This window comes from Elephantulus edwardii, unplaced genomic scaffold (genome assembly GCF_000299155.1).
Source record: "Elephantulus edwardii isolate Elephantulus edwardi_28Jun2011 unplaced genomic scaffold, EleEdw1.0 scaffold00122, whole genome shotgun sequence".
NCBI classification, from domain to species: Eukaryota; Metazoa; Chordata; class Mammalia; order Macroscelidea; family Macroscelididae; genus Elephantulus; species Elephantulus edwardii.
Window position 1 is genome coordinate 6,086,706 of NW_006399872.1, and position 26,551 is coordinate 6,113,256.

General features: G+C 37.9%; 1 protein-coding gene across 3 annotated transcripts in view; it reads right to left on the minus strand.

The window, feature by feature from the left end:
* Positions 1-13,009: 13,009 nt before the first annotated feature.
* Positions 13,010-26,551, minus strand: part of LOC102868820 (serine/threonine-protein phosphatase 2B catalytic subunit alpha isoform-like) — a 422,832-nt gene continuing 409,290 nt past the window's right edge. Inside the window, exons 12-14 of one of the 3 annotated variants that reach the window (XM_006893087.1) lie at positions 20,478-20,575; positions 16,895-16,924; positions 13,010-13,795 (exon numbers count right to left, since the gene is read on the minus strand). In XM_006893087.1, the coding sequence (XP_006893149.1) occupies positions 13,599-13,795; positions 16,895-16,924; positions 20,478-20,575 (325 nt within the window). In that variant the 3' untranslated portion in view covers positions 13,010-13,598. The remainder of the gene's footprint in view (positions 13,796-16,894; positions 16,925-20,477; positions 20,576-26,551) is intronic. The other 2 variants (XM_006893089.1, XM_006893088.1) reach the window with 2 other exon arrangements.

Genomic DNA, 26,551 nt, shown 5'->3' on the forward strand with positions numbered 1-26,551 from the left:
ACTGCAGGCATTTGGTTACTTGCAGCTAGAAACCCTCCTAATAAAAAGAACTGCATTAGATCCACCAAATCTATAATTCTCCTTTCATGCCTCATCATTCCTGTGCTTTAACCTAAGTGGTTGACATTTTGCTACTTGTCTAGATCTTAACTTTTATTCTATTTATTGCTATCCCCAATTTATCTGCCTATCATCCCTTCCTCCTAGGAAGGTTCCAACCAAATGCTATAATGGTTAGGAAATATTTCTGACTATACTTGTCTTCTATCCTGTCTCTTTTATTCTCTCTTTTATGTCCACAATTTTTATCTAAAGAAATTTATTGTAGACACTGACAGCTAAAGTTTATGAATGCTTATTTGTGCTAGATACCGTAAGTGTTTTATTTGCATTGTCCCTCTTAATCCTCACAAACAATTACTATTATTATCTTAATTTACCAAGAATAAAATGAAGTTTAAAGAAGTTTAATAAGTTTTCCAAGGTTATACAGACATCCAATAATTAGCAGAGCTATAAGGATACCAGCTCAGTACTAACTCTGGGCAGACACTCGTGTAAACTGCACTAGATAACTACATACACAGAAGTGAGCATATATGAGAACATTGATTTAGCTTTACTGCTGTTGCATAATGTGAGAGAATAGGGATTATGTCTGATCTTCTCTTCTTTCTTTGGCATGTGCCTATCATATATACTTCCACAAAGAATGGTCCAAGCTATGATCTCTGGAAGACTAGTGGCTAAGGAGTTGCAGTGACAACCCTAAGGTTCTCAGTCTGAGTTCACCAGCTGCTTCTTCGGGTGGGGGTGGAAAAAGAGCAATATCCTTTTCTGCAATTTTTACAATCTCTGAAAAGATGCTGGAGTGTCAGCTATGACTCAATGACAATGTGTTGAATTGTTAAGGTGATCAGACAGCAATTCTTTTTTCTAAGGAAAAAGTACTCCATCCTGTTCTGTCTTCCAACCATAGCCTATCTTCCCAAATGTACACATATTCATAAAGATTTTGATTAGCCCTATCAAAGAAACAAAATAAACGAAACACCCCTATATGTTTTGGGAAAAGCCAGAATTTTCCTGAGAAGTGATGTTGGTGAGACAGTCTTTGGAAATGGTATCAGTAGAGGACAGTCCCTGGACATCATGCTTGAGAGAAATAGAAGTTCAACACACACACACACACACTCACACACACACACAGGAAGACTCTCAATGAATCTTCCTGGATGGATAGATTGACACACGATTGCAACAATGTCTACAAGCATAGAAAAAATGTGAGGATCACATGGTTTATTAAGTAAAGTTTTGTTCTGTTGTTTCTCGGATAACTGTGAATTGTTGCCAACCTGATGGCAAATGCAAAGTTTGATCAATTAATTCTTATTAAGAGGTTTAATTGACAATGGCTTATGATATGCTTCTCTAATATTAAAAGGCTTTAAAGCCAAAGGAATTACTCTCTCCAGATGAAACATTATGAGATTAAACTTAAATCTTTTTTTTTTTAACAATTTTTGGCAAACTTATGGAGATAGCAGGTGAGGTTACTTTGGTAGAGGAATGATGTGTAAGAAGCAATCTTTTCAATTTAACAGCAATATGATCTCTTCAGAACCTGAGGCCTTTGCTTTTTTTTATCATAAGTAATCTAGTTATAAATGCTATACCTTATATATGATGTTGTTGAGTCCCATGGATTTGGAACTGTCCCACAGCTGACTCCCTGGTACATTTTCAGAGGCAGTTAATGGCATGAGAGAAGACTGCCTATCAGCTGGTGGTCTTGAAGCATGTGTCTTTGAGATTGGAGTGGAGCTTCTTGCCACTAGGCTACCAGAGCTAGATATTTGAAAACTATAAGCAAAAGTAGAATTCTTCTTAGTATAATTAGTGACCTCTGGGGGCCTAGTGGATAAAGTTGTACTGTTAACCCAAAATCAAATAGTTCAAATCCACTATGTTTTTGGAGGAAATATGTGTAATCAACTCCTATATGGCACACTGCCTCATAAAACCCACTATAGGGTCAGCTATGGGTCAGTTCTGACCCAGTTACAAAGAGTGAGTGATAGTATAATTATGGTGTAATTCTTGATTGCATCAGTGGGGAGCAACAAAATTTTTGACATTGTTAGAAAATGTGTGGACTTGAAAATATAAACTAAAAGTAAGTTAGAAAGACTCCTTTCTAAATTTGTCTAATAAGACTTATGGTGAATATTTATTAAAAGGTAGATTCTTCCAGAAAGCCAAGTTCTAAAATATTTTTATGAGTAAGACAGGGGAAGCACTCTACTAGGACATGTATTTTAATGTATTCAATAAGTTTTATCATCTGAATTGTGGGGAGAATTCATACCATGATGTTATGCTTTAAAAATATTTCAGTACTTCCTGTTTTTCTTACCCCTTCCCTTTGCTACCCTAGAAACAACTCATGTCATGGACTATCAATATGAAGAATATATATTTTTTTAAAAAGCAGCAATTCTTATTCCAGTGCCAAAGACAGACCAGGTTTTATGCCGTGTATTACGTATTAAAATTAAAGCCATTATTGACATCTATACTAACATGTTAGGGAGCTCTGGTGACTTAATTATAAGGACTTTTGTTGCCAACTTGAAGGCACACGATTCTCATCCATCAGCTGTTCTGCAGGAGAAAGATAGGTAGTCCTCTCCTGTGTGATTTACTGCCTCTCAAAAGCAACTGGAGGGTCAGCTATGGGTAGTCCTCTCCTGTGTGATTTACTGCCTCTCAAAAGCAACTGGAGGGTCAGCTATGGGTAGTCCTCTCCTGTGTAATTTACTGCCTCTCAAAAGCAACTGGAGGGTCAGCTATGGGTTGGTTCTGACTCAACAATATATATTCTCTTAGATGTGTGTTGTTGTTAACTGGTGACTCGCAACAACCTTATGAGCAATAGCTCTGAATCTTGCTGTATCTTCTGCTGTACCCTGAGCCAGTATCATTGTCTCTGGCACACCTGCCACAGTTTCTGTGTCAATCCATCTTATTAAGGGTCTTCTTTTTCCAGGTTCTCACTCCACTTTCCAAGCATATCCTTCTCCAAGTACTGGTCCCTCCCAGCTAAATGCCCAAAATATGTGAGATAGAGCTTCACAATCCTTGCTTCCAAGGAGCAATCTGGTTTCACCTTCTCCAGGATAAACTTGTTTGTTCTCTTGACAGTCCATGGTATGTTCAATATTCTTCTCCAGCACAACTCAAAGGTATCAACTCTTCTTCATCTTAGTCATTGTCCAGCTCTCAGATAGGTATGAAGCAGTTGAGAATATCATGGCTTGGATCAGGCACTCCTTAGTTTCTAGATTAATGTTGTTGCTCTGTAGCACTCTCAAGAGGTCCCTAACAGCAGATTTTGCCAAACCAACTTGTTTTTTTTATTTCCTGACTGCTAGTGTCAAAAGTGTTGATTATGGACCCAAGCACATCTATCTCCATCTATCATGATGCTGCCAGTTGGACTGATGGTGAGAATTTTTGTTTTCTTGATGCCACTTTTGGGGTTGGGGAGAAAGGGAGGAAGAAGGAAATGAGAGGGGAGGAGGGAGGGTGGCAGATCAGTGAGGAGAGGTACCAGCAGGCAAGGCGAGTATATCACATAGGATCACTATCTTACCAGGAATTTTTTTCATCTGTTCTTTTGGGTAAAATGTTGTCCATCAAATATTGTACCAAAGTTGAACTTCTAAATTAAAACAGACTAAGAAGGATTGACCACTTCTGAATTAGCAGGCCTTCATAGACATAGCACTGGAGGCTGAGTCCTCATACTGAGAAACACAAATGAAGAGGGACAGCTACAAACAGTGACTGAGATGTTTAGAGAGGAGAAAATACTAAAATTCTACATGTTCAAAGGAGAGGTTACTCCATAGAGAAGATACATAGTTGGAGACCCAGTGGATTTAGGAAGCATGGTGTCCTCTGATCCAGCATGGATGACGGTTAGGCCTGAGCAGAGAAGAGTGGGAGTAGCTGGGACTGATTAGGAGTCAGAAGGTGCCTTACATGCCATTTTCAAGAAACTGGACTTACTCCCGTGGCCAATTTGGAATCACTGGGAGGAAAGATTGACATATTCCTAGATGTCCCCAGATGTCCCTGGTCTAAAATCAATTTAAAACGTAACTTGAGAAGAATGCCTCCAAAAACTGGAATTTAAGTCAACTTTGCTTGAGCCACTATTTTGTAATAGTAATGATCCTATTTTCTTAATTGTGTTGGGAATTCTTCTCAGCTGTTCTGTTTTCCTTTTTGTTGTGTGTCAAGGAGTTGACAGGGCTCATAGCAACCCTAGGAACAATAGACCTGAACTTTGCCCTATCCTGCTCAACCATCTCTGACATGCTTGTGTCTACTGTTATTCACTGTGCTGAACCATCTTGTTGAGGATCTTCCTCTTTCTCCAAACTTCCTCCTTTCCCAGAATAATGTCTTTTCCCAAGGACTGGCCCCTCTTGACAATATGCCTCAATTGTAGAAGCTCAGTAGGTAAAACAATTACAAAGGAGTTGCTTTGGTTTCTCTCATAGACGTCTTGCTGTTGTGTTCTGTAGAGTCAGAACCCAACAATAGCTGAAACTTGGGTAAGTTTTGAGGCTGTTTAATCACATGGGATGAGACAGCCCATCCTTGCACGGAGCAGCTGGTAGGTTTGAACGCCTTGCCTTTGGGATTGCAGTGCAGTTTCTCACCATTAGGCCACCATATTAGTGGGGTGGTCCATAGTGACATGTGCTGTTAACCCAAAGACCATGTGTCTCTAAGGATTCATATATAACCACCTCCTGTTATAATGTGCAGCTCTGAAACCCAATGGAGGGCCACTATAAATGAGAATTGAGGAGACTCAATTTGAATTTGTATATTCTATGCTCGCAGAAAAACTGAATAACCAAGTGAATATTTAGAATCATTCTAAGTCAATGAGCTGGAACAACATAGTGATTGTTGTAATAAAGGGCTGATGGTTAGCAGAGATGGCGAAGATGATGCGGGAACTTCTCACTTGTGTTTGAAGCAGGCATAAGCCAACTACTGATTCGACTTTAAGTTAGCTAAACATCTCTTGTTTACAGTGAGTTATACAATGCCACTGTAAATGAAAGCTGATTCAATGACATGCAACAGTGACAGCAAAGTTTAAATACTTAAAGGGAGACATCTGAATTTTCATGCTGTTTTAATAATTGCTGCTCCGTTGATTCCAACTTATAGTGACCCAATGTGTGTCAGCGAATACTATAATCCATCGGGTTTCCAATGGCTATTTTTTCACTTGTTTTTTTTTACAGTAGCCCACCAGGGCCTTCATCTCCTATTTGAAGCCTTTTGATGGAAGTAGTTGGATTCTGGAAGGTAGGGTGTTTTTTTTTAAAATTTATTTAATTAACAATCAGGTGTAAACTGTTTGTTGTTGTTGTTTTATGTGCCGTCGAGTCACTTGCGACTCATAGCGACCCTATGTACAACAGCCCTAAACTCTGCTCTGTCCTGTGTCAATCACATTGTCTCTGACACACCCATCCCAATTAACCCAGTCACTGAATCAATCCACCTCATAGAGGGCCTTCCCCACCTGCTCTGTCCCTCCACCCTGCCAAGCATGATGTTCCTCTCCAAGGACTAGTCCCCCCTTATAACATGTCCAAAGTATGTTAGATGGAGCTTCAGAATCCTTGCCTCCAGGGAGCCACCCAGTTTAACCATTTCCAGGATGAATGTTTATTTTCCTAACAGTCCATGGTACTCTCAATACTCTTCTCCAGCACCACAGTTCAAAGGCATCAATTCTCCTTCTATCCTCCTTAGTCATTGTCCAACTCTCTGATGCTTAACAAGTGATAGCAAAGACCATGGCCTGTATCAGACGCACCTTAGTCTCCAGAGAGACACCATCGCTATTCAGTACTTTGGAGAGGTCCCTAACAGAAGACTTTCCCATCACAATACGTCTTTTAATTTCCTGGCTACTGGTGCCTAGAGTGTTGACTATGGATTCAAGCAAACTAAAGCTGTGGACAATCTCAATCTCTTCACCATCCATCCTGATGCTGCCAATTGGTCCAATGGTGAGAATCTTTGTCTTCTTGACATTGAGCCTCAATCCATATTGGAGGCTGCAGTCCTTGACCCTCTGCGCCAAGTGCTTCAGGTCCTCCTCAGTTTCAGCAAGTAGGGTTGTGTCATCTGTATAACACAGATTGTTGATGAATCTTCCACCAATCCTGACACCACACTTCTCCTCCTAGTGCCTGGCCTCTCAGATAATCTGTTCTGCATACAGGTTGAAAAGGTATGGAGACAGGACACATCCCTGGCGTACACCCTTCCCAATTCTGAACCATGCAGTGTTTCCTTGCTCTGTTCTGACAACTGCCTCCACCCACTTCCCAGGTCGCGTAGAGGGGGAAAGAAAGAGATTGTGACAGGTAGGGAAGTGGGACAGCCAAGAGACCCTGAAACCCTTCACCCACTTCCCAGGTAACTAAAGATGGCACAGGATCCATTCAGGCTCGAGGGCCACAGGCTCTCAGACCAAGAGAAAAAACAACCTATCTACACACCAGGACACATCACCTTCGCTCGGGAAACATTACCACTAAACTCAAGAGACACTGGTCACAGTATAAGAAACTATCAGCAGCCAATGTGTTTGGGATCACAGAAGCCAAGGAAGCTTCAGATATAAGCTATCAGATCAAGGGGCTGGACAATGGGAGATAGATGTTGAAGGGAGTGAGTAGAAGTATATGGGTATCCTGCTGGATGGTGGAGCAGGGAAATAAGTGGGTAAAGACACATGCCAAAGGCAGGGACAACACGGATACTAATGGTTAACTCCACAATAAGGGATCATAAACTATTTTATCTTTTATTTAATTAATAATCAATGCCAACAACCATGATAACATCAAGAAAACAAAGATTTTTACCACTGGAACTACAGGCTACATCATGATAGAGAAAAGGTTTAAACTGTCACCAACTGTATCTTACTTTGATCCACAATTAACACCCTTGGTACCAGCAGTCAGGAAATAAGGGACTTGCATTTCGGGACCTCTCCAAATTACTGAGGAGTAATGATGTCATTTTGAGGACTAAAATGCGTCTGATTCAGGTCATGGTGTTTTGGATAACTTGCTACGCATCTGAGAGCTTGTGACAGAAGAAGAAACGATGCTTTTGAGCCGTGGTGTTGGAGATGAGCACAGAACATTCCACGGTTGGCCAAAAGAACAAAGGCGTCTTAGAGAGGGTAAAGTCAGGGTGCTCTTTTGGGGCTTTGCCTTACATACTTCAGGCACGTTGCTAGGAGGGACTTGGAGAGGGACATTGTGCTTGGAAGGGTAGAGAGCCGGTGAAGGAAGACCCACCGATCAGAGTTGACACAGTGACTACCACAATGGGCTTTAATGTGTCACGAGGTATGAAGATGGCAGAAGATAGGGCACACTTCAAAGCTCTTGTTCTTAGGGTTGCTATGTGGTGTACTAGACTCACTGACACCAAACAAGAACCACCATGCCCTTCTTCTGAGGTGCCTCTGAATGGATTAGAACTTTTAACTTTTTGTCAGCAGCTGAGTGTTTTACTCAATTTATTGTTGTAACTGTCATTGGGTAAGAACTGATTCATAGCTGACACTCTAGCAAGTTTTCAGAGGAAGTAAATTGCCTCTGATTAAACAGTTTCAATAAATAACAATTTCTTCCTCAGTAGAATCTCGCTTTCAACATGAAAAACTATGTTTGATTCTTGCTTAATGAATTTCAAACACAGTAACTGTGCATCTGTTAATGATCGTTTTCATGTTGATATGACACTAAATAGGGAGCTCTGGTGACCAAGTGGTAAGGAGTTGTGCTGCCAATCCAAGGCAGTTTGAATCCACCACATGCATCAGCTGAGGGAGAAGGATAAACAACTGAATCCATTGTGATTTAAAGTCTCTTGAAAACTTGCTGGTGGGTCAACTGTGAGTTTTGCCTCAGTGATTATGAGTGACAGACAGAACATGCTAAACAGATTTCAGTAGGGTATTCTAACTAAGACTATGAAGAAAAGTCTATTGGTTTACTTTTGAAAACCAGCCAGTGAAAATACTACCTAACATAAAGGTTCATTTGACAACCAAATACGTGTACAATATAATACATACAACCTGGTAGAATTTTGTTCCATTGTGCATGATGTTGGTATCAGTTGGCATGGTATTAATTCAGCTGCAAGTTGAACTTCATGTAAAGTGGGCATCTTTTCATTTGAATGAGGTCTTGTGGAGTAACTAACTCCAAATCACATCATCTCTCCTTTTGTTCATCTCTTCAAACTTCCCTTAAAAGAAATACTCCTACATGTATGGGTTCTCCATTCTCCCAGATGCATTCCAATTTATCCATGCTGTCCCTTGAAGATGGGGTTACCAAGAATGCGATGTTTATATTGCTCCTACTTGCTTTGTGTTGCTTCTAGGAAAGGGCCTAGTCAGGGAATTTTTTTATTGCTATTATCTTAAAATGTAAGGAAGAAGTACCAATGAAACAAAGAAATAAAGACACTAAGAAAGAGTTGAGTGTAGAAATGATGATTGATGGAATGCTGACCTTTAACATGACAATGGAGACAGAGAGGCTAGCAAAGGAGGAGAGGCAATTCTGTGGGAAGAGAGACTAGAAAACTGAAAGGCAACATAACATTGTCCAGTATTTGTAGAGTGAATAAAATAAAAGCTGCTTATCTCCAAAGGGAGTATCTTTTAGTTTGATCTTATGTTTGCTCACCTCAAGTAGTTTCTGGTATCAGGCACCCAAGATATGGAAGTTCCCAGGTAAGATAAACTGGGAGATGTTTGCCTCTTAATGGAATATGATGGATGCAGTGAATGAGAAACAAAATAATCAAAAGAGGAGACACTTAGGGAAAGGTATTCTTACTGAATGGCTAAACAGCAAAAATGTCACTGTAAAGACTAGAAAGTGTTCTGACCCAAACACTTTTCAATTGCTTTGTTTGCATGTGAAAGACAACGAATAAGGAAGACTCAGAGGAACTGGTGCATTTGGATTGTGGTACTGGTGAAGAAAAGGGAATATCCATCTCACTGACTGCCAAAAAACCCAACAAATCTGTCTTAGAGGAAGTGCAACTACAGTGTTTCCTAGAGGCAAGGATGGTGAACCTTCATGCCACATATTCTGGGCATGCTGTCAAGAGAGGCTAAGAAAAAAAAAAGACATGCTTGGAAAAGCAGAGGTTTAGTGAAGGAGAGAAAGGCTCACAACAAGACGGGCTGAAGCAGTGACTGATATAATGTACGGTACAAGATAAGGTGATGGTTTGATCTGTTGTTCACAGGTTTCTTATGAGTTGACTGAACTCATTGGCACCTATAATATTTTTTACTTTTTAAAAAAATGACAATATTCTGCTTCTCCTGTGGACCTTATCTCATGTTGAGCAGGAAGGTGGGTGTAAACTAAAACTACTTTCATATGGAAAGTACTTTGCACATGGAAAGATGTTTTAGAGGAAGATAACTTTGAGTGCATGGCATCACCATTATTTTTTCTAGGTTTCTAGATTTCATAAAATACTTCCAGTCAGATGTTTTCCTCTAGGCCATGTCATTACAAAGATGGCCCCTTCCACCTCCTTAAGATACTCTGAAGAATTTCCTTTAAACACCACTTTAAAAAGTATTTAGGTAGAGTATGGTTTCAAACAGGCTCGTGGGAAGCTCTCCTTGCCCGAAGGCAGGAGCGTGGTGGTGGGAGCACAGGAATCGTGGCAAGCTTTTGGAGTTGACTGCTTTTCCAGGAATGTGTTTGACGTGCAGGTTTGCTCTGTCCCTGGAGTGAGGCTAGCCAGCCTGGGCCTAGGGTTTGAACCAGGAGGCGGCCTTAAGCCCAAGGCAGCTGGGAAAGAAGTGGCCATGTTGTTCCTGGTTTGGCTGGCTCCTCCCAGGCTCGTGGGAATCTCTCCTTGCCAAAAGGCAGGAGCGTGGTGGTGGGAGTGCAGGAATCGTGGCAAGCTTTTGGAGTTGACTGCTTTTCCAGGAATGTGTTTGACGTGCAGGTTTGCTCTGTCCCTGGAGTGAGGGTAGCCAGCCTGGGCCTAGGGTTTGAACCAGGAGGTGGCCTTAAGCCCAAAAAGTTCAAATTGTCTTTCTGACAAACATTCATCTAGGCGGTATAGCACTGGTCTGTGTGTTGCTGTACAGAGGTAACTCATGGTTGCTGTAATGCTGAAGCCTGTGACAGTGATGTGCCAATCGTGGTAATGGGCATCCATGGTGGACAGTGTTGGCTGGACCTTCCCGACTAAGTCAAGCCTGGAAGCAGGAGCGGCATCCACTTCCAAAATGGCTTGCCTCCAGAAACTCTATGTACGAACAGTGCTCAGGCTGTTCGTTCATAGGGTCGCTATGAGTTGTCTACGACTCAATGGTATTAAACAACAACAACAACAACATGGTTTCAAACATACAAAATTGCTGAAGTGGGGTGAGTGTCAATTGGTCAAAAGTTAAATGAACATTTGGCAGTGAACATAAACTCTATGAGAGGTAAGTTGAAGGTAGAGATGGGGTGTGCATGTGTATGTATGTGTGACTGAGAAAGAGACAGACAGACAGACAGACAGACAGGCAGACAGACAGACAGACACAGAACCAAAGGCTCACCAGCATAAGCTAATTCAACAATCTGGGATAGTATGAAAAAATGATAATCAAGAATTATAATTCCTTTTGGAGAAATAATTTTAGTTTTATACATTTCTTTGCAAGGAGGAACCAGTCCTTGAAGAGTGACATCATAACTGGGAGGGTGGAGGAACCGAATAAGAGAGGAAGACCCTTGATGAGATGGCTTGACTCAGTGACTGAGGTAATGGGGTAGGTGTGTCAAGACAATAAGGTTGGCTATGGATAGAGCAGGATTCAGACCTGTTGTACTTAGGGTTGCTTTGAGTCACAAGTACTTGACAGCATATAACAACAACAATTCTCTGAAAGATCAAATTATTACATAAATATATGATTTTATTTTCCTAACTACTGACCAAATGACCAAGGAATACTCACATCAACTGGTTATTTTAATGTCAAATGTTTATTTCTATGCCATAGTTGCCTCAGCACAATTTGTAAAAGTAAAGAATAAAAAAAAATTCTTTTTGTCAGGATATTTTCTCTTCAGTTATAAGAATGAAAATAAACACCTTGGTATCATAATTACCATTTCTTGTACATCATTCTAATAAGTTGCATCTAAATATTTTCCTTGCATGTCATTTTTTGGAAGATGGAAAAATATCCACATGAAATAAGTCTGGATTCACTGAAATAAACTTGGGATAGTCTTTGTTAGCGAATATATCTAGAACATCTCTGTTTTGGTATACTATAATCACTAATTGTCATATTCTTATTATTTAATATAACAGGCATACTTTATTACATAAAACAAAGTGCACTAAAATGAACAATGTTAGAAACAAACTGAAATTTTGTGTATGTTAATATTCGGGTGTTAATATGATTTAGCTGAAGCACAATTATACAAATTTCTTATCAATACAAATGCAACTCTTTTCTGTGATGAAAATGCACTTGGTAGCTTAGTTCTTTTGGCTTTAGCAGAGAGGGGATCCAATACAACTGAAACAACCTGATAACAAATTGATACACATATATGTGGTTTTTTTTTTTCTTCAATAAAAAGGAATGCTCTGGTTATATAACTAGTTCCCACATTTGTGGGGCCAGAGATGGCATTTTCTCTTTAAATCAATTTCTCTTTTCTGATTTGATACACAAATCCACCAAGATTCTTACAGCGGAAATAGGCACCACACCTTAGCTGACAAGGCTGAAGAAGCCTTTTATAGCAAGACTGTGACAAGGTGGTGGGCCCAGCACCTAGAAGACACCATTGGTGGCTGCGTACATAAATCCCTTCAGCCGACTCAGTGAAAGGATGAGAGGTCTTTAAGTTCATGCACATTTTATTGAGTAATAATATAAAATGCTTTTTCTTTGTCATTGTTACAAGTGCATGCTTTGATTGCCAACATTTCAGAAGTCAAATTACAAAGGCAAGGCTTTAGGCTGTAGTGAATTACTTGGGCACTTATACAATTGTTAAAAAATATGAATGGACTTTTGTTGTTGTTTTCAGAATGAACCAGTTGTAACCCGTAACTGATATACAAAGGGAAAAAAAGTGAAAAAAGTACATATTTTGTGGCACATGACAGAACAGAACAAAATAACTAAACCATTATGACATTAACAGTTACCATGCATTTAGAGTTTCACATGTAACTACAAACTTATTTAAATTTCACAAGGTTTGCTAAACATGCTAACCGTCTATGTGTGCACTGACAAGCTTATGTTAAAAACTTTTAAGAATACTCTCCTTTTTAGATTTTTTCAAAGCTTTTTTGATTACAAAATTTCAAAGGCATTAAGCATTTTAGAATATAAAGTACGCCAGTATACATACATTTCCAGTATATGTCAGACCACTAAGCGCATTACAGTCCCATACAGGCCAATACAGCCATTTTTTTTTTCTTAAAAAACATGCATAGGCAGATTTTTTTTTACAGAATATAGATGCTTTATCACTGTACTTAATATGGTGTCTTGTTCACTATACTTAAAAATGCACCACTCATAAATATTTAACTCAGCAAGCCACAACCAAGACTTGATTTTTTTTCAACAAAAAAACCCCTAAATATAAACAGCAAAAAAAGGATATATGTAATTATTCCAGTTTTTTTAAAACGTAAAGAAAAGATATTCACTGCCAAATTAGTAAGTGTTATGTGGGAGGGGGAAGGGCATTCAAGCACACTAAAGAAACCTGAGGTAAGCATAATCTGTACAAAATTAAACTGTCCTTTTTGGCATTTTAACAAATTTGCAACATTCTTTTTTTTTCTTTTTCTATTTTTTTTAAGACTGCCTAATTCATTTTATAGCCATTGTCTGACAAGAGTAGCAAAACATTATCAATAAATAGTCCTTATTTAGTTTGTACATCATTGTGTTAAAAATGTTTGATGTCATCCATTTTTTTTAGTGCTGTGACTGTAAACGTACAATAGAGTAAGAAATTAGACAAAGTTTTCATGTCCAGTAACATAATAAAAGGCTTTTCATGAACCTTTCTAGAAGTCACTAACACAGTAGGAAAACATGTTTATTCTCCTAACATTGCAGTATATACTAGCATTAGCTTTCTTTTTAAATTTTTTCTTATAAGCATTTTTAAAAGGCATACCCAAAGAAGGTGTTTAACTACCACCTCCACCAAAATATAGTTTATTATCTCTCTCTGTCTGTCTTTTTTATGATAGTGTAAACTGAACCCAATTCCTGGCCCCCAGAGCAAATAAGCTACCATCTGAGGCAAGAACACCCAAACTGCTGACATGCAGCAATCCCCATCATGCCCTGCATCTCAAAACAAAAAAAAAAGGGAAAAAAAAAAAAACAAGAGGAAAGAATAAAAGAAAAGAAAGTGAACAGGAAGTGGTCACTGAATATTGCTGCTATTACTGCCATTGCTGTCCGTGCCGTTAGTCTCTGAGGCGAGAGCTTTGTTGATGGAGTTAAGGTTGGCGTCGGAGGGCATGGCATCTCTGCGAGGTGGCATCCTCTCGTTAATTCGGTCTAAGCCCTTGGCCTCTTCGAAGCTAGTGATCTTATGTTGTGGTGAAAATCCTTTGATGGCTAAACAGAAAATCATTAAAAAGAGAAAAATATGATTAGGCAGAGGAAACCAAAGGGCACAGATGTTGCATCTGGTGACGTTAGAGATTTCGCAGTGAGAGGGAATCCTTTAGTAGAGAACAAAGTGACGGGACCTGAACACAACACAACAGACTCCTTACCATACTTGAAGATGACCAAAAGGTTTGAAAACATCCAATGTCTCTTGCCAACCAAAATGTCCTCTTGAAGTTTTTAAGGTGTAAACATTTTCCTTGTCCCCATAAAGTATAATTAAAAAAAATAAAACCCCAACTGGATAAGCAAAGAGAAAAGTTGCAAGTAGGTACAATATAGGGTTCTAGCTAGATTCAGAATCAACTACTCACATTATTAGCATGATTAGTGCACCAAATACTCTAACCTAGACAGACGTTGCTATGTCCCTACTTTTAGTATTTTGTTGTGTAAGTATTGACAAAGTCAGCGAAATTACTGAGTTTTCTACACCTATAAATTCAGTAAAGATTTTAGGGTACTAGCTAGGAGTTATACATGAAAATAACCTGAGACATTTTCCTACCACTTCCAAATCCCAGAAAAATCTTCCTCCTCTAACACTTAAAGGTGACATGAGAAAAACGAAATTATAAACTCCTATGTTCCCACTCAGTTTTAGAAATATGCAGAGTGGGTAGTAAAGTAAGAGAAAACCAGAGTTGTCAAGATCAGATCACTAAAAAGGTAAGCTGTATCTGCCCTTCAGCAGTGAACAGGCCAAACTGATGTTCATCTGGTATCCATTAGTGCCTAGAGCAAAGAAAAACTATTTCTTGGTAGATCAATTACACATGATTTGCAGTTAAAAAATACGGGAAATGTTGTACATAAAGTTTAGCAAAAATTGTTAGATTGTTTGGGCTCTATTGACTTAAAAAATGGAATTCTCGAAAGAAGTCATGATAGTTGATTTGTTTTCTGTAATCCTTAGTGTGTTATTGAGACAGGTAAGGCTTAAGTATAGGAAGTTTATTGGTTTCTTAAGTGAGTGCACCAACTAGTGAGCTAAAAAGAAAAAAATCTTAAATGGGAAACTAGTGACATCAATTTGCTTTCCTCCCTGTGAAGTGCAAGGGAGCTATTTTAGGGCCAATCACCAGTGCTGAGCTGGGCTGCATCACCATGGCTGTTTAAGGACAATCTCATGGTACCTTTATCCTCCCCAACCTTAGTTAGGAAAAAAGGAAGCAGTTTCAAGTTGAAACTTTGCCAGTCACTCCTACACAAATGTGAAGCACCTTTCATTAGTATGGATGAGATTGTTAAAAGATACTGTTAGCCTCAAAACTCACTAAACATGAGAAATCGTTCATTCCCCCTCTACATTTTGAATGTTAGTATAATGATGATTAGTTAACCGTGAGAGGAAGAGGATGGGGAGATGAGGAACGACCAAGGCCCAAAGCAAAGCTTCTTAATTCTTCTCTAATTTTGTAATAAATTGCAACATATTAAGAGCTGTCTAATGAGCACCCAACCTGAACACTAAATCAGTGATTTTGGGGGGACAAAATAATGGCATGAAGTGGAAATCTATGCTTTTTCTAAACTACTTCATCATTTCATTATAATCAGTAAATATACCAGTGTTCATGATCAGCATAATTTTAAAATAAACAATTTTATCAACATATAATGGTAAAAGTGGAATCTCGAGGCTGTAAAAACCAATAGTGTAGGGGTGTACGAGTAAGAAATCTAGAATAATGTGTTTCCAGAATGGGGCTCCATTTCCAATCAGTGTTTGTTTCTCCTGGTAGGAAGAATGTGCTCTGCTGTAGTTGCTGGTCAGACAATGGGTATTAGCAATTTACATTGGTAGTATACTTAACACAACACAGAGTCACAGAAACCACAGAAAACAGCCAAACTATCAACAAGAATGCACACTGCAGATTAGAATTTGCCAAGAGGAACAGAGAATACCCACATAAATAGCAGTTTACTCACTGCTATTTAGGAAGCAGTTGTATTTTCTCTTACAGTGCTGTCATTTCCCTACCATCCAAATAAGTAACAAATTAGGAGTCTAAAGTGGCACTTTTCACATCATGTAAGGGACTATATGTACACAATTTTGGGAAAAATAGTTACCTTGCAAGAACAAAATACAACTGAAGAATTTTGTTTTAAAGGGGAACTTCAAATTATTCTTTTTTTTAAAATTTTTCAAAGATATGGTATACATAATATTAAAACTATTTTAAGAAACAGTTCTCTCATAACCATATACTTAAAAGCACTCAATTAAAAAATAAATTACTAAAGGGTCTTTATTGTCCATGAGCAGTGCCAGGACACAGTCAGTGATGTACAAGTCTTAATTTCTCCTGCAGCATCTAGTACAATGCCCGGTCCAGAGCAGGCACGCAGCAAACATGAACAGACTATTCGGTATTCACTGCTCTGGCCACTTCCATAGCCACTAGGTATTTTTATCACTTTACAATTACTTTGCATTAATTGTTCTATAATTATCAGCAGATGAAGATTTGACAAGACTAGAAGAACTGTTCATCGCAGACACATCTGTCTCATATTGGAATATTTTTTAGAGAGACATAAATTGATTATGACAACAAAGCACTATTAGAATGCATTTTTCTTTTGCTAGAATCTTATAAAGACTTTAATTAATAGAACTACTTTTATTCTTTTCAGTGCTGACTGAAACTGATTTGAGGAAGGGACATGGTTCAGCTCAAGAATTTTTATTTTTCACGTTGTCAAAACAGCTGCCATAACCCCCACCCCACATCATTCAAGAGATATAATCCTTTTTGTTTTCTGTGATTATATTAAATGATTCATTGTATACAAGGTCAAACATAGCTTTAAGGGAAAAAAAGAAAAACAAACAAACACACCATAAAAGGACATTTTCCCCTTTAAAGCAAGAACATTTTGGTTAATACTGAGCCACAACTGTTAGCCCAACACCCACACACTCTGTACAAGCTACAGCAAAAAAAAAAAAAAAAAATAAAAAAGGAAAATGAATACACCCAGCAGAGCCCTTATCTGTTGTAGGTACAACAGAAAGGGGACTGGCCAATTTACCTTCATCAGCCTCAATAGCCTCAACAGTAGCTGAAGAGAAGAAAGGGGGTGCAAAATGAATGAGAAAAATGAGCAGAGGATTTTTTTAAATCTAAGAACAAATCAGTGACGATCAAAGGAGCTCAGAGAACTAATGTTCCTGAAAGTGCTGGATTCTGGTACAGACAACAAAACAGAAATTCTAAAAAGAAAGGAAACAAATAAAAACCAAGAAAATAATAAGCTTAATTAATGAGCTGGATACATCTGTTTGAGTGAAATGCTTTGGTTTTTTGTTCATGAAATAAGTAATACAATTAATCCTTTAAAAAAAGAGATTTAGGAACGTCTCTTTTACTTGCAATGACTCACACATTACTTAAATCACTGCTGTGCTTGGTGACTGACAGTTTAAAAGTTCCAAGCAGAATAGTAGAACTTGAAGTGGGGTCACAATGTCAGTGCTGTAATTAATACTATTTGGTAATATTAAGGGCACTATTTACCAATGTAATGGAAAAGTCCCCCCCCACCCCCTGCCCCAGATCAAACCAACTGCCTGCTTTGTGTGGGTTCTGACTCATAGCGACCATATTGGGTTTCTGAGGCTGTAAATCTTTACCAAAGATTTCACTTATAGATCAACTACTGGATTTGAACTATTGACCTTTTTGGTCAGCGGCTCAACTCATTATTAACTGTGCCACCAGAGGTCTTTAAGAGAAAAGCAAGAAGATACAAATGTGGGGACAAACAAAAATCAATGTGTCTGACTGATAATGTTTTAACTTTTTAACAATAAGAATCTGAATCGAGTTAAATTTGCGTAGATGGGGATGGGGAGGCAAAGGAGAAAAGCTAAATATAATTAGGACTTTTTTTGGGGGGGCAGACAACAAAATTTAAAACCAGAGTTTTGGGGTTTAACCCTTTATTGGGGTACCATTTTTGAAAATAAAATTTTTTTAATTCTTTTTAAAATATTTTAAATTCTTTTTAAAATTTTTTAAATTCAGTAGTCACAATAATGCTATTAGCATTTAAAAAAATAGGCAGCTGTAATACTAAAATCTCAGCATATTTCAGTGACAGAATTTTCAGAGAACATTGCTTCAACAGCAATTTTCATAATACAGTTAAAGGCTAGCCTCTCACTATATAGGTGTATAATGTTAAGGCTGGGTGGTATTTACTTAATTAAATGCTTAAATGCAGCACTTCTCTGCAATTCCCAGATGCTGAATATTAAAATTCCTACCTCTTGACTTAAATTTGCATTTTTCTTATAATTCAATGTTTAAAACTAGAACAACTGCCAAATGTGTACTGTAATTTACTTACAGTCCATCCTAGATTCTTATCACAGAAACACAGAATAGTTACTTCCATGGAGAAAAGCTAAATAAAGCAAAGCTTCAGGTAGTTTCTCCTTTCAGACAAAGTGAAGGAAGAAAGAAGCTATCTTTCGGAAGGCAGACATGCTAACTATTGTAACAGCAAAAAATGCAAGGCAATATATTTTCAAATTGGATACGTGTTTAAAATATATATTAAGCTTTCAAACTTGTCTCACTTATTTTGGGTCTGTTTTCAGGAGGAGCCAGTCTTTGGAAAAAAACATCATATTTAGAAATGCAGAGGGTCAGTGAAGTAGTAGAAGACCCTCAATGAGATGAACTGACACAAAGTGACAGCACCAAGAGAGCGAGAAGTCGTGAGGCTAGAGCAGAATTGGGTAAGGCTTTAACCTGTTACATACATAGGGTCGCTATGAGTCGGAGTTGACCTGATGGAACTTAACAACAACAACTTATATGCCTTTTATATGCATATGGGTTTGTGAGATAGAATGAAGTCAACAGAAAATAAAGCAAACTAATAAATTTGAAATAAATGTAAATGAAAATACAAATAATCTAAAGGCAAAAATATTTAAAGGTAAAAATCTGAAATAAAACAAAGAACTAGAGTAACTTAAGTCTAAAAGTAAAGCAAAAACATCTGGAACCATACCAGCACTGACATCTTAGAAATATGTACTGCCTTCTACGAAATGTATCCTTCTAAAGCAAATGTGGGCTTTGTTTCTGATAGCATTCTTGTACAATGTGCTTATCAGAAACTATGCAGATTTAAGGCAAATTAGATAAATGTGTTAGTGCATATATATGATTTACTTATATCAATAATTTGAATATTTTTATACCTTGTTGGGAGAAGTTTTGTGTTTTTAGAAATTATTAAAATAATGATGTTATAAATTAAAGGGAACTTTGCAACAATCATATATAATTTATTTTGCTATATTAAAATTTTGAAATATTTTATTATTTTTGTGGCCACTGAACTGACATGGGAATAAATGGACATAAAAATAGAATAAAAGTGATGCTGCTAGGTTCTGATCGCTTGGTAGTATTTGTATACATGTTGAATATTACTCTCTCTGCAGAGGAGGTGTGCCTAAATAATTTAGCCATAAGAACAATTGAGTTGTCTAGGTAGAAGGGCAAAGACAGAGAAAGAAAATATAAACAAGGTTCAGCAAAAGATACAGGAAAATAAGCGAGAGGCTGAGAGTGTTTTCAAATTGTTTATAGAACACTGTTGGATTTTTTTTTCCTGTTAAATTAACCTAGAAAGTACTGCTAAAATTGGGTTATGACAATAATATTAATCAAAATAGATAAAACTAGTGTATAGAAACTGTGTAGTCCAATATGGTAGCCATTACCTACAGAACTGATTGTGAAGATGGCACAGAATCAGGCCTTATTTTGGTTAGCTGTCCACTGGGCTATCTGAGTCAGAATTGTTTCAATGGCACCTACCAACCATAACGACAGTCCCATGTGGCTAATTTAAGTAAAGTTAATAAAAATGAATGAAGATGAAAAATCTAGGATTTTTTTTTTAGTCCTACAAAATAGATTTTAAATGCTTAATAACCATATACCACTGTTTGGATAGCATAGAAAAAGAGTTTTTACGCTACCAAGTCTTACTGCACAGATTTATAAACAAAAAATATTTATTTTAATGCAAATATTGTCCATTTTAAAAAAATAAAATGTAGTTATATTCCGTTTCTTATGTTCTGAATTGATAAGTCACAGGAAAAGGATATATGGCTTCTAATATTCATTTTAAATGGATAATGAAATTGTTCCTTTTAGATTTTTACCCTATTCTCCACTGTAATCTAAACCAATAAATATATATTAGTTTGTATGCATGGGGTACGTATGTGTTTATTTTATGCACGAGATGAGAAAATTTAGTTAAAATCTATTTTACAAGTTATTTCTAGCAGGTGATAGGCTCCAAGTGGTCAAACAGTGTGTTTGTGTGGATATTATAGCTAGGTAGGTATGATAGGTGGTATTATATAAAGTAGAAGGGAGCAGAGATAAAAATTATATGCTAATGAATGAAGGAGTTCTTATTTAGATGGGGTAAGTCAAATCTGTGTGTGAGTTCAGCTCTTCTTCCAGCTCGAGAAGGGAAACCCCAAGTTTGAGCTTTCATGGAAGAATAACAGGGCTCTAATTCACGGCTGACTGAGGTGGTCTGGACACACAGTTGTACCAAGGGGCCTGCTTACCGCTTTGCAGAGTTTGCTTCCCTCCAGAAAGCACTCCGCTGGGGAGCATGCCTGTTGGAGTCAAGCCTTTCAGAGTCAGCACACTCTCACTCTCTTCTCTGGAAAAAGACATAAAGAGGGAGAGTATTAACGTCTGTCTTCTTTTGTGAAAAATAAACAACTGGAAAAAGAAATGCACAGGAGAATTCTGGCTTACCTGCATTTTGGCACCCTGGAATTATTTTTTTACAACGTAAAACATACCGTATTTTATATATCCATACAGAAGTAATATCATGTAAAATAACTCTTATGGTAAAGTTTACAATTAGATAGTTGTGATGGTATGGTCTCCTCTGAATTTTAAAGAGAAATCCAATCTGATTTTTAATCAGACCTCACAGGAGCACAGTGTTCACTGTACACCATCTTTGACACTGAGTATTATGTTAAAAACGGACAAAATGAGGATATAAGCATTTCAGTCAAGGCTCAGCAAGTCTCATTGGGACTGAATGGACTAGGGAGGAAAAATCTAAGGTCATATGGGAGATTAAAGAAAAAGAGAAAATTCATTCTATGGGTTAGAGAACCAAGAACTATATTCAGGAGATTGCAGAAGAATTTTTATATTGCATAATAAACAGGCAACATAGTGGCAACAGGTAATCAACAATAGATACAATTTCTCTGGTTTCCCCTCCCAAACCTTTTCCTCAATTTGTGAAATAAGATTATTTTTCTACTCATTATGGCAAGAGTTTTACATTCATTTTAGGTATTACATCACTATTTCCATGGTATTTATGAATCATGCTGACATTACTAAGGTAATAATTTTATCTGATGAAGAAAGCATAATAATTATAATAGCTATATTTAGATGAAGTTCCCCCATAGCAAATACTGCTATCCTCAATAATCAGAAACATATTTAAATGCATATATACCTGCATGTAATGTCTGTAACATACACAATGATATAATCTACACTTTCACAAAGATGCTTAAGAGGAATCACACAGAATTTCAAACTCTTCCCATACCATGACTTCAACAATTTTCTTCAGCTCAGAAACTGACAGCTTTATTTACTCATCGTTGCTGTTTGCCACTGAGTTGTAAGCAACTCATAGCTGATCCTCTAGCAGTTTCATGATCATTGTGGACACGCACAGCGATGGGAAATTTGAAACCCTTACATTCACCTGATCGTGAAGAATAAAACAGTGTTCTATCTTCTTGTTTTGGTTATTAAATTCTTGGTATTCCACTTTTTCTTTATTCTTGCTTTCCTTTTTTTACAAAATTGGGACTATTATGTAACACAATGGAAAGTCTGGTTGATTGATCATTTTGCAACCCCATGTGTGTCAAAATAAAACTGTTACATCGAGTTTTCAGTGACAGGTTTTTGGGAAGTCAATCACTGTTGTTGTTATTATGTGCTGTCGAGTTGCTTACAACTCATAGTGATCCTACGTACAAGAGCCCTAAACCCTGCTCTATATCCTGTGCCAACCTCACTGTCTGACACACCTCCTCTCCCAATCATGGAACTGATCCTTCTCATCAAGGGTCTTCCTTTGCTGCGCTGTCCCTCCAAACTCCCAAGCACGATGTCCCTCTCCAAGGACTGGTCCCTCCTTGTCACATGCAGAAAGTAGGTCAGACGAAGCTTCAGAATTCTTGCCTCCAGAGAGCAGCCTGGATTCACCATCTCCAGGACAAACCTGTTTGTTCTCCTAGCAGTCCATGGTATATTCAATACTCTTCTCCAACACCACAGCTCAAAGACATCAATTCTCTTTCTATCATCCCTAATCACTGTCCAATTCTCTGACACATAGCACACAACTGTAAAGACTATGGCCTGTATCAGGTGCATCTTAGTCTCCAGTCTGACGTTATTGTTTTCAGAGAGCAAATTACTCTGGAGAGGTCCCTGACAGCTGACTTTTCCAATGCATTTGTCTCGTGAGGTCCTGGCTGCTAGTGCCAAGAGTGTTGACTGTGGAGCCAAGCAAACTAAAACTATTCATAATCTCAATCTCTTCACCATCCATAATGATGCTGCCAATTGGCACTTCCAAAAGGAGCTATCTCTTTTTAATTCATAATAGCTTGATTTCTGGAAAATCCTGAGATATAGTCCAAAGACTGACAACGATAACACTCCAGAGTGAAACCTGGGCCTGAGGTATCTCTTTTTGAAGTTGAATTTTCCACTTTGTGGTTAGTGATGAGCACAGTAAGTATTTGCACTACCAGGGATCACTTACAAAGTCCTACAAGGACTTTGAAAAACTAACCTTCATCCATACCTCACTGCTACCCATTCCTTAAACTACACGGTCTACCACTATCAACTTTCCTCAAACACACCTCACCACCTCAGTGCACTGTTTGCTATTCCTCCATCATCACACTCGCCTCCAGTGCATCTGCGACACATTCTGTCTTCCAATTTCTGTTCCGATGATACCTTCTATATGAGGACACTACTTCAAACAACAATTAATTCCTACTCTCCTATCTATCTTGTTTTACCCAAAGCATTTATCATTATCTGAAAGACTATACAGTTTACTTGTTTAACTACGTATTGTAAGGTCTTCACTGTCTACCCATCCTATGTCAACCTAGCTAAGTCAAGCTTCGTAAGTACAGGAATTTTTGTCTCTTTTGCTGCTGAAACCCCTGTATTTGAGATCAGAACAATGCCTGATGTGCAGCATTCAAAATAGCAACTCTGCAGTTTTATATTCATTCTTATGTGCTTCTTCTTAACTCTTTGCTCCCACATTTTGTGATCCTTTATTCAGTTGTCCTCCATGTCTTTTCATGCTACCTGTTTGTTGCTGTCATACAGGTAATTAAAAAGCTATGACTCAATAGCTCTGAAGCCTGCCCTATCCTGAGCCAGTACCATGGCTTTTGAAAGACCTACCCCTATCACCCAAGTTACCATGCTAATCCATTTCATCTGGGGTCTTCATCACCTTTTTAGTATTTAAATTATTCCTTTCCATCTGCCCTTACCTATTCTTTTCACTAAGGTAGCCATATATGCAGCTCTAAAGCAGTACAAACCTGAGAGTCTGAGCTGACATGAAATAGACATCAGTTTTTCAATATTTAGGGGAAAAATAAGAATATAATAGGTATCTTTAGTTAATTATTATATTGATTATTCTGTTAAAATGATAACACTAAGGATATGCGGATGAAATAAAGTAAATTATTAAATTAATTTTACTTGATTTTTTCTATTTCTTTACTGCGGCTTCTAGAAAACGTAAAATTACACATGTTGCTTGCATCACATTTCTATTCAAAGTTCTGTTCCAGAGAATTGTTTTGCATTTTACAATTACCACTCACTTCTGCAGCTTCAGTCTTTTCTCTGTGTTGGACACTCCTAAAGCTGCACATCTATCCCCCTACTTACCTCTGAAACTCCAGGATAAAGTATCTCACCACCTTTACATTCTACTAGAACTATCATCCTATGTTGCATAGGCTAAAACCTCTTTGAAACATGCTTGGATTGCTTTCTTTCTTCACCCTTTAAGTAGACAGATAAACACGTAGCAAGCAGAAGATGCTCTAGCTAATTTTAAAGGCAGAGAGAAGCAGTAAAGACCCTCAGAGAGCTCACAGCACCCAAGTCAGGGCTGGACACTCTGTACCTAGGAAAAGTACATAGGATTTCTATGAAGCGACTCGATGACACATGACAACAACACCACAACCCTGGGCTGGGGAGGGGAGGGGCACTGCTGCTTTAGAAATGCAGTCACTGCTGCTCAGAAGCAACACCCAAGAATACGCAATAGCTGTGCAGTTTGCCCCCAAAATGCTGAAGTAGAAGTCCTCCTACTGCTGGCCCTGCAGATTCCACAGCTGAGAGAGCAATCACCTTCCCCTGCTGCTTCCTTACAATGCTCATTTAGAAATGCAAGTCTTGTGTGCATTGATCCGATTGCTAAGTCCTCTGCAATATGCCTGCCAGCCCTTGTCAACACACACACATATACACACACACATACACCACACACACACACACAGAGAGAGAGAGAGAGAGAGAGAGAGAGAGAGAGAGAGAGAGAGAGAGAAAAGGTTCCTTTAAGGTAGCTTTCTGGTTTTTTAATAATACTGTGTCTTATCAAGATGTAAGGAATGTGTTTAGCAGCTATATTTAACAAAGCTGCATCACTATTTACAGTCCTTCATTATATCTAAAATAATTTAACTGCAAAAATTCCTTTGTTCCTTTGGTTGCTTTTTCCCCTTTGCAGCAATAATATAATTTCCTTGTATTATTGCAAAAACGTCCTAGATAGTCTTCCTAACACCAATCATATCTTGCTGTCCCATTTTCATGGTGTTGGAACCATGTGTACTGTATATAAACATGCACTACAGCATCTCCTTCCCATTTTGGGGAAGTAATTTTATATTGTTTACAGAAAAAGAATTAAATATTTTATGACAGCACTCACAGTTTGCAAGCATCTGCCCTTAAATCTATTTACTCATTAGAATCCTCACTCATATTCACGCTGTTTACTCTCAAGTTCTTCTATATGCTCAGAATAGTCAGTTCACTTCTCGGTGGAACTCTCATCTGAGCTGTTTATCAGTTGGGTGGCTCTGGACAAGGTATTTAACCTCTCTTGGTTTCATTCTATTATTATATGAGTTTATTACTTAATAGATACTGTTTAGATTTAAATACATTTTATTGTTATAATAATTATACATAAATGTTGTCTGTCTATCCATCTATTTGTGCACAGGGTATTATGTGTTAGGTTGCTTTGTGAAAATTTCGCAGTACTAGTCTACCAGCTAATCCATGGGAGAAAGAGGGGCAGTCTCCTCCCATACAGACTTAAAGTCTCTAAAATTTGATGGAGTCATGATAACTCAAAAATGACTTGACAGTATTAGGTATATGTAATTTTTTCCCCCTCTCCTGGTAATATCCATGTGTTCTTTAAGAGATTTTAAAAATGTCTTAATAAATATATAGGACTTATACTTTAGATTTCATTCCTGAATAGTAAAAAAAAAAACAACAAACCCAAACAAACAAACCCACAAATCCCATAACTTCGTATTTTCTGTCAATATATAATTTAAGGGAAGCCATAAGCTCACTTAGAAATGAAAAGGATGTCTTCTGCACCCATTATTTTGCCCATAAAACCCATCAGTATTATAGTCAGTATTATTCAAGGCATGAAATTTGTCTTCAGTTCTTTCAGCTTCAGAAATACTGTTTCTCTCTTTTTGTTTTTTTAACTCCAGGTATTTGCACATTTAGTTACATGCTTTGCTTTGTGTTTTCAAGCTGACCCTTGAGATCTGTTCAGCTCTCTTCATCATTTCTTCCTTTCGCTAAACTTTTCCAAATTTGAGACCAACTTCCAGAGTCTTTTCTGACATGTGTTGTTATGTGCGATTGAGTCACATGGGACCCACAGTGACTCTAAATACAATAGCCGTGAACATCACCCTGTCCTTTCCTGTAGTTGTAAAGCTATTCTGCTTTCTTCATGGATGTCATCCTACAACTCATCCTATCTTTGGTCATTAGTAATCAATGATTAAAATCTATTCTTGAAGTGATCATTAAAATTTAGTTGGGATATCCTGTTGTTGTTAAGTGCCGTCAAGTCATAGACAACTCACAGCAACCCTATGAAAGAAAGACCTGAATACTTGTATAACTTTCATTGTTTCTCCAAGTTCATAGGGTTTCTGGAGGCAAATTATTTCTGAAGTGGATGCCACTCCTGCATATAGTAAAGACCATATTTTGGCTCTTGCTGTTGTTGATTGTTTTCAAGTTGAGCACAACTCATAGTGACCCTATGAAAAAAAGGCCTGAAAGTCCCTCTACAGCTATCGACATTTATCAAACTTAAGAGAGTTTCTGGAGGCAAGTTGTTTAGGGAGTGGATGCCACTCTGGCTTCCAAACCTGTCATAGAACGTTATTGGTTGAATCATCAGAGACGCATAGTGACCTTATGTACAGCAGCTCTGAACCCTTCCCTGTCCTGAGCCAGTCTCACAAATTCTGAC